The sequence below is a fragment of the Danio rerio genome, chromosome 3, assembly GCF_052040795.2.
Source record: "Danio rerio strain M-AB ecotype USA chromosome 3, GRCz13ab, whole genome shotgun sequence".
Lineage (NCBI taxonomy): Eukaryota > Metazoa > Chordata > Actinopteri > Cypriniformes > Danionidae > Danio > Danio rerio.
The window spans coordinates 32,159,360-32,173,951 of record NC_141023.1 but is presented as its reverse complement, the minus strand read 5'-3'; the positions used below and the strand labels follow the sequence as shown (position 1 = coordinate 32,173,951).

The following is a 14,592-nucleotide window of genomic DNA, read 5'->3' as shown; positions in this document are numbered from 1 at the left end:
CAAAACAGAACTCATTTAAAAGTTTTCAATGTAAATGGTAAAATAACTTAGAGATTATAGTAACTTTTTCTGTAATGCAAATAATGTACTGCAGGAGATTTAACGATCGCACCTCCATGTTATATCAGTCTTGTCCCATCTCATCTTTGGCAGAGTGTATCTCTTCTTCTTCATCATCACCTTGTTTTTACCTCTCCTGTTTCTTTTCAGCAGCTCTTCAAAGCTGATGGTGTCTGGGAGAGAGCAACGAGGTCTGCCCATCATTTCTAAAGTCTTCTGATCTGCAATTTGACAAAAGGGAATCATCAGAATTTCTGACAGCAGAAAAAAGGTTAAAATTTTATTCATGAAAAAAAGAAACAAATGCATTACAGATATATACAGTATAGTTTATTAATTGACATTTTTCAACAGATTTCTAAACATAATAGTTTAAATAAAAAATTTCTATTAACTGATTTCTTTCATCTTTGCCATAACGACAAAAATTAATATTTTACTATTTTTCAAGACATCAGTGTTCAGCTTAAAGTCTAATTTAAAGACTTTGCTAGGTTGATTATGTTAACTAGTCAAATTTGGTAATTAAGCCAAGTCATTGTATAGTTTGTTCTGTAACTAATAGAATAAAAAATGGAAAACTGCTTTTATTCTAGCCAAAATAAAACAAATAAGACTTTCCCCAGAACAAAAAAATATTATAGGAAACACTATAATATCACTTGAAACATGTTTGAAAAAGAATAAATATTGCACATGAGGGCTAATAATTGTGTCCTCAACTGTGGGTGCAATAATAAACTGTTACCCAAGTTCCCAGTCTCTTCGATGCCAGCAAATCGTTGCATTTTGCGGACAGCTTCTTCAATACTCTCCTTGGTCTGAAGACCACCAATCAGAGTATCTGGAGACTGTAAATACCCATACCGAATCAGCCAGTCCTACATACACACACAAAAACAAACAAACAAACAAACAAACAAACAAACAAATAAATAAATAAATAAAAAAAATACTAAACTAAATCCTGAAAAGTAAAAAATGTACAAAAAAAAAATTCCTTAAAAATGAAAAGTTGCCTCTTCATATAATGACAAAAACAGACAATACTTCTCATTGCAATAAACAACAGGATCAAGTCATCATCATAAATCACATAAGACAATATGTAGATAGTGAACTAGTACATGCTAGTAATTATTTGTTGCTTAGAATGGGTATAAGGTTAAACCACACACACTCTAAAGAGGGGAGAATATCCATACCACTCCTCGAGCATACTGGTCAGGCATCAACGCGGGTCGCGCGCACACAACACAGAGAAGCGCGGCGCTGGTCACTGTGAGAGCAGTGGTCATCAGTGTGACAAACAAAAGATCTTCTCCACAAGAAATCCACCACAAAACGTGTGAACATGCGAAACTAAACTACTAAAATAATCTCCAACTATATCAAAATCTAACAGAAAACTACAGTAAATTCATCATCCAGTCGCGTTGTCCTGTTTCAGATTTCTTCTCGAGAGACTGGCTGTTGTTTTGATGAATATTTCTGTCCTGAACCCTCTCTGTATTCCTCTCTCTTCCTCTCAGTGTGAGCATCCTCTAAATGTGTGACCCTATGAAAACACCTGTGACCCCTCATCACAGCTTGAATACCCTTATGGAACTTAAAATAGAGCATGAAGCAATGTAAAACAAATGTGAGGAGGTAACTAAAATCACCAACACTAATATGTTTTTACTACAGCCACTAAAATGTCATTCACTGTATGAAACTTTACACACTACACTAAAACCAAAGTCCTTTGGTGACATTTTACGAATCACTTTTTAACTATCACTGAGAAGAACATGTATTTGAAATATTAAAGAGGGCACTTGACCTGTTTTAGGTTCTGAAAACACATCTGCTGTCCACAATGCTAATGATACAAAATGTTTTTCTGAAGGATTGGGGGACACTGAAAACTGGAGAATAATGACTGCTGAATAATCATCATACATTAGCTTAGAAAATGTTTGCGTTGAGGTATTAAAAAGGGCACAAGGTCCTATGTCTTATCATCACTCTGTGGGTGTAAAAGACCCCCCGATAAGAGGAGAGGATCCTGTGTATTGTGTGGTGACAAAAATAGACCGGATGTTTAAGAGCTTCAGTGAAGGAGAATAAAAAGGGAAACAATAATTGCGATTAAAATAATAAACCGGGCATGTAATGGATCCTCAAGATGTTTGCACTCTTTATCATCATCTATGCTTCCCTTTACCCTGTATATTCCTGCAACTTAACAAAACACAAAGGAGTATTTGCTGAATTTTTCATTTGTTTTATTATGTTAATACTGTGAAAGCAACACAACATCTCCCAAGCAAAAACACAAGGTAACAAAGACATGTCTTTGTCTAGTTCATGCATATGATTTACAAAACCCAATGTACAGCACTATTGTGTTTATTATTTAGAATTGCTGTGGTTCACACTGCCTGATGGCGAAGAGTCTAGCTTTGGTTTTGGTTGTTCTGCAGCCCCTGACTGAAGGAATATTCAGCCTTATGATGCATGATCAGCGTGTTGTTGGCGAAGTAGAAGCTGTCTGAGCGCGTCTCAAAAGGGTGATTGATCATCTCCTCAACTGCAGAAAAAATAAACAGAAGGGTGTTGACATGGACATTTACATGTGCTCAAATGTTCACTTCTTCAAGCCTATTTGAAAGTGCGTGTTGCTCACTGGTGTGTGGATCCAGGTCTGGTAAGCAGTAGATGTGTTCACAGGTGTTTCTGCTGTGTGGGATACAGAAGCCGATCTCAAAGTCAAACGTCTTGAGCAGAAGATCCCTGAAGTAATGCTTCTCGATCAGACGAAACTTGTTCACTGCTTTTCCGCCCACTGTGAACTCAAGCCTGTTCAGAAGTTCAGTGTTTTACAAATGTGTTACTGATTCAGATTGAGTATTTTGATCAACTCTAAAACAAGACTTACATGGCTCCAATCTCCCTGAGGTTTAGAAAAGCTGGACTGAAATGATACTGAATGAAACGGCCAGCATCCAGCTCTATCATATCCTTTATTTCTGTGAGAGAAACAACGAGAAGAGGTCAATTTAGATTATATTTAGGACAGGGATGATATTGTTTACTAAAACTATTAAAATTGTTGGAATGATCTGAAAATAAAGTGGAAGATATATATATATATATGAGCAATGTCACACTCGTAGCAGTGCGATATGGCTGTATATCGGCACTGGTGGGAGGCGTGCGTTGTACCTCTACCAGTGCGATACACAGCCATATCCCACTGCTACGAGTGTGATATTGCGTTTATACAACCGTTTGACCGCATAATTGTATATATAAAAACAAAATAAAACATGGAGAGTCTCAAAAACCCTTTTGTATGAGGAACTACTTTCTTTCGTGTTGGATTCAAATCATAAGCTGACAGTTAACCAGCTCAGCTTCTTTTAAAGCATCTTTTAAACTTTAGATCTGTAGTGTCTGCTTTTTGCTGGCTGCATGTGGGCGGAGTAATACACAAAGGGTAAAGAGGCTTTACGGGTGCTGATATTACTTAAATATATCACGGCTATCAGCCAACCAGATTTGAGAACCAGACAGAACTGTTGTATATATATATATATATATATATATATATATATATATATGTGTGTGTGTGTGTGTGTGTGTGTGTGTGTGTGTGTGTGTGTGTGTGTGTGTGTGTGTGTGTGTGTGTGTGTGTGTGTGTGTGTGTGTGTGTGTGTGTGTGTGTGTGTGTGTGTGTGTGTGAGCGCGCGGCCACTTTATTAGGTACACCTGTCCAACTGCTCATTAACACAAATTTCTAATCAGCCAATCACATGGCAGCAACTCAATGCATTTAGGAATGTAGACAAGATAATCTGTTGTAGTTCACACTGAGCATCAGGCATGGTTGTTAATTCCAGATGGGCTGGTCTGAGTATTTCAGAAACTGCTGATTTACTGGAATTTTCAAGCACAACCATCTCTAGGGTTTACAGAGTATAGTCCAAAAAAAGAAAATATCCAGTGAGCAGCAGTTCTGTAGGCACAAATGCCTTGTTGATGACAGAGGTCAGAGGAGAATGGCCAGACTGGTTCAAGCTGATAGAAAAACAACAGTAAATCAAATGACCATTCATTAAAACCGAGGTATGCAGATGAGCATCTATGAATGCACAACACATCCAACCTTGAGGCGGATGGGCTATAGCAGGAGAAGACAACACCTGGTGCCACTCATGTCAGCTAAGAACAGGAAACTGAGGCTACATTTCGCACAGACTTACCAAAATTGGACAATAGAAGATTGGAAAAAGTTTCCTGGTCTGATGAGTCTCTGCTGCAACAGTTGGATGGTAGGGTCAGAATCTTATGTCAACAACATGAAAGCATGGATCCATCATGCATTGTATCAACAGTCCTGGCTGGTGGTGGTGGTGTAATGGTGTGGGGGATGTTTTCTTGGCACACTTTGAGCCCATTAGTACCAACTGAGCATCGTGTCAACACCACAGCCTACTAAAGTATTGTTGCAGACCATGTCGATTCCTTTATGACCACAGTTTTCCCATCTACTGATGGTTACTTTCAGCATGATAACACGGCATGTCATAAAGCGTGAATCATCTCAGACTGTTTTCTTGAACATGATAATGAGTTCACTGTACTCAAATGGCCTCCAGAGTCACCAGAGTTCAAACCAATAAAGCACCTTTGGGATGTGGTGGAACGGGGAGATTTGCATCATGGATGTGCAGCCGACAAATCTGCAGCAACTGCGTGATGCTATCATGTCTATATGGACTAAAATCTCTGAGGAATATTTTCAGTACCTTGTTGAATCTATGCCACAAAGGATTAAAGCAGTTCTGAAGGCAAAAGGTGGTCCAACCCGGCACAAGTTAGAAGTGACTATTAAAGTGGCCGGTGAGCGTTCTTATATATATATATATATATATATATATATATATATATATATATATATATATATATATATATATATATATGACACACACACACACCTACACTACAATGCTAAAATATAATAAGCTTAAAATCAACATTATAGTATATTTTAAATTGTGTATGCAGTCACAACAACTTAAGTTTAAAAAAACTAAAATTAAAATAACATAAAAATTTAATTAAATCAATATTATATAAATAGTATATAAATACTAAAACAACACTGGTGATGAGATTTAGTGAAAAGCAGGATGAAATACATTTGATAAATGTTAGTGCAACAAATGTCCATTAGAGGGCATCTGTCATCCTTGACTTCTCATTTTTGTTACTAACAAAAATGAACCGGTACATAGGTAAAAAACTTTGAGATTTTTTTTTGTTCTGACAAACACAAGGGAAGGTATAATGAGGACTTTTGGAAACCAGCAAGTATTGCCATCCATAGTAGGGAAATACTATGTAGGTCAAACTAGCCAAGACAAGTCAAGGTTTCCAGCAGTGATTTTTTTTGTTCAAAATAAAAATAAACTGGTTCGAAACAAGTTAAAGGTGTGTCCAAAATTACAGAATTAAAATTTTTATGTGAACTATCCCCTTAGATCTATCATACCTGTTGGACAATGTCGTTTTAGATCCAAGATGACACATCCACCTTCCAGATCTCTTATTTTGAAGCGTGAGAAGCTAATATTGTAGATGTTGTCTTCTGGGGAGCACATGTAGTCTGCACAAATAATCATTAACAGCAAACATCAGTACAGTGTTGCATTAAAGAAGAAATACACAGAAATAAGCAGCTTTGTTCTTGTCCTCACCATCCGTGTATCCTGGCAGTCTAAGGACATACTGAGGAGTCACAGGGTCGCCGGGTTTCCAGTCCAGCAGCGCCTCTTCTTCAGCCGCTGGTCCTCCAGAAATAAAGCAATTCCAGTCCTCCACGTCCCTCAGGCCTCCTCTGTCCTGTGCATCTGCCATCTCCTTCTCATCGTCTTCAGCTTCATCCTCATCTCTCTCTGCTTGGTCATCAGAGGATAACTCGTGCTCCATCTCATCTTCACTGTGCGGCTCCTTCACACCTTCACTATCCATCTAAAACCTGGTGTCTGAATAGTATTTGTCACGGCTGTAAACTAACTAACTCAGGTTCATCTGTTCTCTGGCTCTCTGTGTGATTACACTCAGCTCTTCTCTGGTCCACTGTGTCTCGGTGACCTAAACAGATTAAGGCTTTCTCAAACTGCTAATCCAGCCAATCCTTAATTAAACAGGGACACAGCAACAATGGCTTCAATGAAAGGACAAAAAGAGATGTGGGATAAACAGATGGAAGAGAATGAAGCCATATTAGTAAATGAGGTCTTGATCTCAAAGGGTTTTTATCTAGTTAAATAAAGAAACATATATCATACATTCCTGATATAAATGCGAAGAGATAACATAAAGTCACTCATCTGGTCAGTTTTGACCTAAAAATAATCCTAAATGTAAATAATAAACTGTAACTAGCTACAAAATCCATTATATCAAAGATCACAAGATATGCATACATTTATGCCACAATTAATTACTACATTAATAAATTCATATGCTGAAGCATATTGCAGATTTAGACATTTATACACTGTAAAATGTATCTGTTAATTAACAGCTTTTGTATTTTGTGAATTGCATTATGGGAGTTTTGGGAGTTTTATCTCTGCGCTGTCCACTTGTGATGTTGAATATTCAACAGCAGTTTAAACAGAGTAACTTTTATAGACGTTTTAGTAGTTTAAGACGATATATTATTTCAAAAATAATATACAGAGAACTAAGTTTGTAAAATAACATAAAATCTACTGGAAGCTTATTACCAGGTTTTTGTACCGTAATTTAAAACACCAACCAGACAATATATCATTTGTTCATTTTCTTTTCGGCTTAGTCCCTTTTTAAATCTGGGGTCGCCATAGCGGAATGAACCGCCATCTTATCCAGCATATGTTTTACGCAGCGGATGCCCTTCCAGCTGCAACCCATCTCTGGGAAACATCCATACACACTCATACACTATGGACAATTTAGCTTACCCAATTCACCTGTACTGCATGTCTTTGGACTGTGGGGGAAACCGGAGCACCCAGCGGAAACCTACGTAAACGCAGGGAGAACATGCAAGCTCCACACAGAAATGGCAACTGACCCAGCCAAGGCTCGATCCAGCAACCTTCTTGCTGTGAGGCGACAGCACTACCTACTGCGCCACGGGGTCGCCCAGACAATTTATCACAGTAAACTATTAAAAATGTCAACAATAGTCAATTTTTCAAACTTTTTAACATCGAAAGCTTTTAGAGGAAAGATCAAGCCCCCGTAATGCACTTTAAAAACATACATAAGTGAAAAAAAATGAATCTCAAAATATGGAAAACTGTCAATTTACAGATTTTTTTTTTACAGTGTATATATGTATAATTGCACCGTCGACTTGCTCTTGAATTACAGACAAGCTTTTAATATGTTCCACTATGGCAGATGTGACACATATAAGGCAACTTATGTGTGTGTAAAATGTTTGCACGCAAAGTTGTAAATAAAATAAAGATTACTAGTATATGCATGGCCCAGTATACGCTTCTGACGGTTTCCCGTTCCTCACAGTACTATGATAATATGGAGTTAGTTTTGTTTCTTTATTATTCAATTAAAAACTCCATATTGATTACTGCTCTAAAATAAGTTATTTTTAAATGTCTGGGTAAAAAAATAAAAATAAAAACCTTTGTCCCATCGAACAAACTACATTTTAGGAAACATTCATAATATTTTAGAACAGTAAACATGTCAGACTAAATAATTAAAATAGATTATTGACTTCTGCTCTCCATTAGTTTCAGAAAGACACATTTCTTTACAACACATTTAAAAAAAACACATAAAAATCCTTATATATACCTTATGAATGGTATAATAGAAAGTTTTGCCAGTTTTAAAACCTTTACTTTTTCAAACCGCGGTAAGCCTTATATAATGTTTTACAAGAGTAAACTATTTGCAACTTTTTTTTATTTTTTAAATGTGGCTTAATTCAGTGTTCTTTATTTTTTAGTGGTTGTAAAATGTAATTGCAAATTCTGAGTAAATCCTGCACCTGTTATTCTTTTGCTCAGCGCTGCCTTGGTGAGACATAACTGAGAATGACTTTCAACAACAAAAGAAAATGCTAAACTTTTGAACAGCAACGCATGTCAGTATGTTGACATGGAGAGGCAGAAAAATGTGCATGTCTTGAAAAACCATGCTTGATCTAAGACCCAATCTACACTGAAAATTCAATTCCAACAAAACCAACATATGGTTTGTGTTGACCACAACATACTTTTTGTGTACACAATCAGTTGTGTGAGGTTATAACATTTAAATTTGAAGGCAACTACATTATTGTTATTTTTTCTAAATATATATACAAGTCCTTGTCCACATAGGCCTGTCACAATAATCGATTTATCAACTTATTGCACAACACATGGACATGTCCTGTTCAACTGCTCGTTAACGCAAATTTCTAATGAGCCAATCACATGGCAGCAACTCAATGCATTTAGGCATGTAGACATGGTCAGATGAGAATAGCCAGACTTGTTAGAGCTGATAGAAAGGCAACAGTAACTCTAATAATCACTCATTATAACCAAACTATGCAGAAGAGCATCTCTGAACGCACAACACTTCCAACCTTGAGGCGGATGGTCTACAGCAGCAGAAGGCCACACCGGGTGCCACTCCTATCAGCTAAGAACAGGAAACTGAGGCTACAATTCGCACAGGTTCACCAAAACTGGACAATAGAAGATTGGAAAAACTTTGCCTGGGCTGATGAATATTGATTTTTGCTGCCACATTCAGATGCTAGGCTCAGAATTTGGCATCAACAACATAAAAGCATGTATGCATCCTGCCTTGTTACAACAGTTCAGGTGGTGGTGGTGGTGTAATGGTTTGGGGGATATTTCTTGGCACACATTGGGCAAATTAGTAACAATTGGGCATCGTGTCAACGCCACAGCCTACCTGAGTATTGTTGTTGACCAAGTTCATCCACAGTGTACCCAACTTCTGATGGCTACTTACAGTAGAATAACACACAATGTCATAAAGCGCGAATCATCTCAGACTGGATTCTTGAACATGTCAATGAGTTCACTGTACTCAAATGGCCTCCACAGTCACTAGATCTCAATCTAATAGAGCTCCCTTGGGATGTGGTGGAACGGGAGATTCACATCGTAGATGCGCAGCTGACAAATCTGCAGCAACTGTGTGATAATGCTATCATGACAATATGGACCAAAATCTGAGGAATATTTCCAGTACCTTGTTCAATCTATGCTACGAAGGAGGCAGTTCTGAAGGCAAAAGGGGGTCCAACCCGGCATTAGTAAGGTGTACCTATTAAAGTGGCCGGTGAGTGTATATCGCCCATACATAAAAAAAAGTTCTAGCAGCATTTTAGCTTAATACACAACCTCTCTATCTCTACTGGATATGTCAGTGTCAGTATAATTAAAAAAACACTATAGTATTTACTATAAATTACTATAGTATATTTTCAAGTGGGTGCCTAACATTTATTATTATTTATTTGTTCAGGATATATGCATTTTCATATGCCTAATTATTCAACTGTTAAAATGACTATAATTAAATGAAATATTCTTAAGAATAAAAAAACTATGTGTTCTTTGGATGAGAGTACTTCCATTGTGATATTATATTGTCATTCTGCCGTCGTATAATGATGAGTCTTAAAATGACAATAATTTAGTTAATCGCAAAATATTTTGGTGCAATGTATTGTACAGATATCGTGACAGGCCTATGTCTACGGCATGAAGATATAGTGTCATCTTTACCACCTCATAAAAGCAGTATACAGTGATGACAAATGCTGGTGTCCTCATTAAAGAGACGTCAAGTTGCTCAATCTAAATGCAACGTGAGTCAACAGGATGTGTTTTTAGTTATGTCTTCCACAGCAGCAGCACTGATAGAGGGAAGAGGCGGAGCCACCCAACCACATCCTGCTTCACCCCAACCTTGCACCTCATCCCACTGTTGCCATGGTGAACAAACTGTCATTTCCTCATGTCTCTTCAAAGCTTCAGCCAGAGGACAGAAGTATCCCAGAAGGCACCACTGCACAAACGAAGAAATCACTGTGCGTCAAGAAAGGCAGCGTGATGATTTCTGAACTTCAGGTACCGTCTATTTCTTTCGTTCTTTCAGCTGGTTTGGACTAAATGAGAAGGAATACAGGTGTAGTTTGTGAGTGAGTTCTTGTTTATTCGTGGTGAAGCACAAAAGCGAAGTGTGGATGTCATGTAGTTTCACTTTGCACTAGTTGCAGGCCTGGAGTGTTTATCGTCAAAGAAAATCCAAATGGCTGCCATTTAGAGGTGGCTATTAGAAAGAGAAACTCAAAGTGCTAAAAGGCAATGTTTTAATGTTGAAGGTTATTTAAAATTCTGGAAAACACAAGTGAGAGATCTACACTGACTGATCAACAACACACTGATCCACATCTTTTTTAGCTTTGAAAGACAATGTAGTCTTAAATGAACTGAGTAATGAACTGCTTCACCATGAGTTCAAAATAAACTGCAGTTTATTCAATTTTATTCATTAAGTTTGGAGATTATCTAGTGTAAAATACTACTGTGAACTGTAACCTCATCAAAGAAATACGTCTCACCACTTCCACAAAATATAAAGTAGCACTGTGTCAACACTAATATGAGACATTTCTTAATCACAGTTTGACATATTACAATGATATGGAATATAAAAATAACATACATCTGTACAGATTCTTTACATCCAGTAGAAGTCAGAATTATTCGCCCCCTGAATTATTATCCCTTCTGTTTATTTTTTTCCCTAATTTATGTTTAACGAAGAGTAGATTTTTTTCAGCACATTTCTAAACATAATAGTTTTAATAACTCATTTCTAATAACTGATTTATTTTATCTTTGTCATGATAACAGCAAATAATATTTGACTAGATATTTTTCAAGACACTTCTATACAGCTTAAAGTGACATTTAAAGGATTAACTAGGTTAATTAGGTTAAATAGGCAGGTTAGGAGAATTAGGCAAGTTATTGTATAATGATGGTTTGTCTGTAGACTATCAAAAAATGCTTAAAAGGGCTAATAATATTGACCTTAATTGATTTTTAAAAAATTAAAAACTGCTTTTATTTTATCTGAAAGAAAACAAATAAGGCTTTTTCCAGAAGATAAAATATTATCAGACATACTGTAAAAAATTTCTTGCTCTGTTAAACATCATTTCGCAAATATATATATAAAAAAAATAATAAAAGATAGGCTAATAATTCTGACTTCAACTGTATATGTATGTATTAAAAAGTACATTTTAAAAGCTATTAAAACATATTTACTTGTCTTAATTCATATTTAAAAACTGAACTGTCAACTGTATGATTTTGTATTGTTTTCATGCATTTCCCCATCATGTCGTCACATCGTCTGTAATCATGGCGTCTCTTGGTTTTTCACAGAAGTCACGATGCAGATGACTTTACTGTCCATCACAGTGTGGTTCACTCACTTCCTCATCGTTTCAGCCTTCAATTTCAACACTCTGCCAACACACACCCTGAGTGACTACATCGAAACCACACAAATAACTCCAACAACAACAACAACAACAACTAACCAGCAACCCAAGACCCTAATAAAAGCAACACCTTCTTCACCTCTGACCACAATAACACAAGAGAACACAACAAATCCGACCAAAGAAGAGCACATCCAGCCAAATACAGCTCCTTCACAGGAAACAACATCCTTATATCAATATAGCAGCACTCCGCCTCAAAATGACATGATGGATGAAGGTGTGAGCATTAGCAGTGCTAGTGACGGTGCTATAGGACACACAAATACAATAACAAGAGTTTCCACTAATTCTCCAAGACTAACCTCACAAAAGGATGAAAATAGTGAAACAACATCAAACGGGAGTTACAATAATGAGCCAAACGTCACGCTGGAAATGACATCTCCGCATCAATACAACAGCAGTCCATCTCAAAATGAAACAGATGATGAAGATGTAAGCATTAGCAATGCCAGTGGTGTTCCTATGAACTACACAAACACAACACCAACAGTCTTCACGAACTTCACAAGACTAAAGTCCCACATATATAAAGAAAATCAAACACAGATAATGTCAAACAGGAGTTACAATGATAATGGAGACACAACTGAGCCAAATACAACTCTAAATCTGACATCCCTGCATCAATACAACAGCAGTCTGTCTCAAAATCACATGATGGATGAAGGTAGCAATGATGTTGTTGTGAACTACACAAACCCAACAAAAGCAGTCTACAAAAACTCACCAAGACTGACGTCACAAAAGGACGAAAATAATGAAACCTGGACAACGTCAAACGTGAGTTACAATAATGACAGATACACAGCTGAGCCAAATACAACTCAAAACATGACTTCCATGTTGGAAATGAGATCCCTGCATCAACACAACAACAGTTTGTCTCAAAATGACACGAATAATGAAGATGCAAGCATTAGCAATACTAGTGATATTGCTATGAACTACACAAATACAACACCAACAGTTTTCACTAACTTCACAAGACTGACGCCACAAAAGGATGAAAATAATCAAACAGGCATAAGTTACAATCATTTTCAAACTGTATATCCATTCAGCAATGTCTCAACCCATCCCTGGAAGGAGAAAGAAGATGAAACAACGAAAGCTGATGAGGGAGATTACGAAACAAACTCCACCCAGGCCACATTTGTTAATACGAGCGAGCAGTGGAGAGAAACACGTGGCACTGAGGGAAGTTACGACTTTACAAGTGAACACAGAGAGGAAGATTACAACACAACAGCGAATACAATCAATGCAAGAGCTGCAACAGATTGGTCAACTTCACAAAACATTCTCACAGCCACGCCAGCTTACACAGTAACACCAGACTCGGTGGTTACTGATGAACCTGAATATCACACCTCTGCAGGTGGTGTAGATCATTCTACAAAACCACAGGACTTGTTAACGTCCACACATACAGAAAGTGCAAACATGACAGGAACAGGCCCACCCATTGGTTCCACCACCGTTAACAACAACAACTCTAACATAACCGATGTTTTAACAGACAACAGCACATATCCCACCACCAACATAACAGACACAGAAAGCAAAGAGTGGCCTACCTGTTTGAACTCGTCTCGCCAATCCACGATAGTTTGCTTCATCACAGTATGGGCTTTAGCAATGACCGCAGCCATTTTTCTAGGAGTAACCATCTTTCTGTGTGTGCGTCTGTCGATTGTCAAAGAAAGAATGAAGATGAAGGAGAAGCGAGTTGAGGTGGGTGAGAAGCAGAGCCTTTGGGCTGACCCGAAAGCATCTGTGCAAGAGAGAGTGGAGTTTTGGTACGTCAACGGATCCACACTGGAGGCCGACAGAAAGGACAAGAACAGAAAGAGGCAGGAGAGGATGAAGAGAAGAGGACAGGAACAGGTTAATGAGGAGAACGAGCTGTGGATGCAGCCTAGAGTGACTGTAGATGACATTACAGAGTTCTGGTATGCAAACAGACGCATGAGAGAAGAGAGGATGAGGGACATGGGGTTATAAACTTCCAAAAAAACATGTGGAGAAACAGTTTAAACAATCTGATTACGATTATTGTAGTAATCAAGGATTCTACGTGGACAGTTTAGTTGTAATTATGTTGTTTTTTTCAGGTTAATAATTTGTATTTAGCTGTAAACTGCAAAAACTCTGTTACTGTCAGACAAACCCTGTTTTAGAGTCATATTTCTTGGTTTTATTCACTTTTAGCTTGCTTCACTTCATAATGTTGCTGTTTGAACCTGAAATATGACCTGCAAAGTTACAATGTCAACTCAAACATCAGTCTTTCTGTAAATCAGTAAACACTGAACATCCTTAAACACCTTGATTGTAGTCCTGAGGTTTCTCCGTGAAATGAACATGATCATAATATCCCCTATTTTATTATTGCGTGTCTACATTGTAAAAATATCCGTTAATTAACAGGTTCCGTATTTCATGATTTAGTTTTTTTCTGTTTATTTAAAGTTGTGAAATGTATTATGGGATGTTAAACTGTGTCGACACCTCATGATGAAAATTCATCTGTGCATTTTATCAGTGACTATTACTAAACTGTAAAAAAAATCCGGGTTGCCTTAAATCTTTTAAATGAATCAAATGAACCTTATGAGTCCATTGAACTTATGTTAAACTGACTTAAAACAGCTTGCACAACTTATAAAATTAATTTAGAGCATGATTATTTAGTTTAATAAGTTACAATGAACTAAAAACATATGCTGTCAGGGCTAATTGTTCATATAACTTTTTACAGTGTAACCTTTTAGTGGGTTGAATTAAAATATTGTATAATAAAAAATTATGTAGAGAAATAATTAAGTAATAATTGCTGGGAGTTTATTAGTAGGTTTTTGTATCGCAATTTACAACACCAACCAAGACAATACATCACATCAAACTCT

At 37.1% G+C, this 14,592-nt stretch overlaps 4 protein-coding genes across 11 annotated transcripts in view; 1 reads left to right on the top strand and 3 right to left on the bottom strand.

The window, feature by feature from the left end:
• Positions 1-14,592, bottom strand: part of tbc1d10b (TBC1 domain family, member 10b) — a 442,453-nt gene that overhangs the window by 176,235 nt on the left and 251,626 nt on the right. The gene's annotated exons all lie outside the window — the stretch shown is intronic.
• mmp25a (matrix metallopeptidase 25a) overlaps positions 1-14,592 on the bottom strand; it is a 35,267-nt gene that overhangs the window by 7,289 nt on the left and 13,386 nt on the right. For 4 of the 5 annotated variants that reach the window (XM_087241804.1, XM_087241806.1, XM_087241805.1 and 1 more), the window contains exons 2-3: positions 809-941; positions 113-281 (exon numbers count right to left, since the gene is read on the bottom strand). In XM_087241804.1, coding sequence (XP_087097930.1) covers positions 113-281; positions 809-941 — 302 coding nt within the window. 5 annotated transcript variants of the gene reach the window in all.
• unc119c (unc-119 lipid binding chaperone c) overlaps positions 2,314-14,592 on the bottom strand; it is a 25,665-nt gene continuing 13,386 nt past the window's right edge. The window contains exons 2-6 of one of the 3 annotated variants that reach the window (XM_087242790.1): positions 5,808-6,277; positions 5,603-5,716; positions 2,984-3,074; positions 2,732-2,904; positions 2,314-2,635 (exon numbers count right to left, since the gene is read on the bottom strand). In XM_087242790.1, coding sequence (XP_087098916.1) covers positions 2,502-2,635; positions 2,732-2,904; positions 2,984-3,074; positions 5,603-5,716; positions 5,808-6,081 — 786 coding nt within the window. In that variant the 5' untranslated portion in view covers positions 6,082-6,277 and the 3' untranslated portion in view covers positions 2,314-2,501. 3 annotated transcript variants of the gene reach the window in all.
• On the top strand, positions 10,157-14,007 carry si:ch73-248e21.5. The gene is made up of 2 exons (XM_087244739.1): positions 10,157-10,229; positions 11,559-14,007. The coding sequence occupies exon 2, from the start codon at positions 11,567-11,569 to the stop codon at positions 13,685-13,687; it is 2,121 nt and encodes a 706-aa protein (XP_087100865.1). The 5' UTR covers positions 10,157-10,229; positions 11,559-11,566; the 3' UTR covers positions 13,688-14,007.

What these genes read in the sequence shown, in the direction of transcription:
- si:ch73-248e21.5 (XM_087244739.1), top strand. Translation starts at nt 11,567, where the DNA reads ATGCAGATGACTTTACTGTCCATCACAGTGTGGTTCACTCACTTCCTC.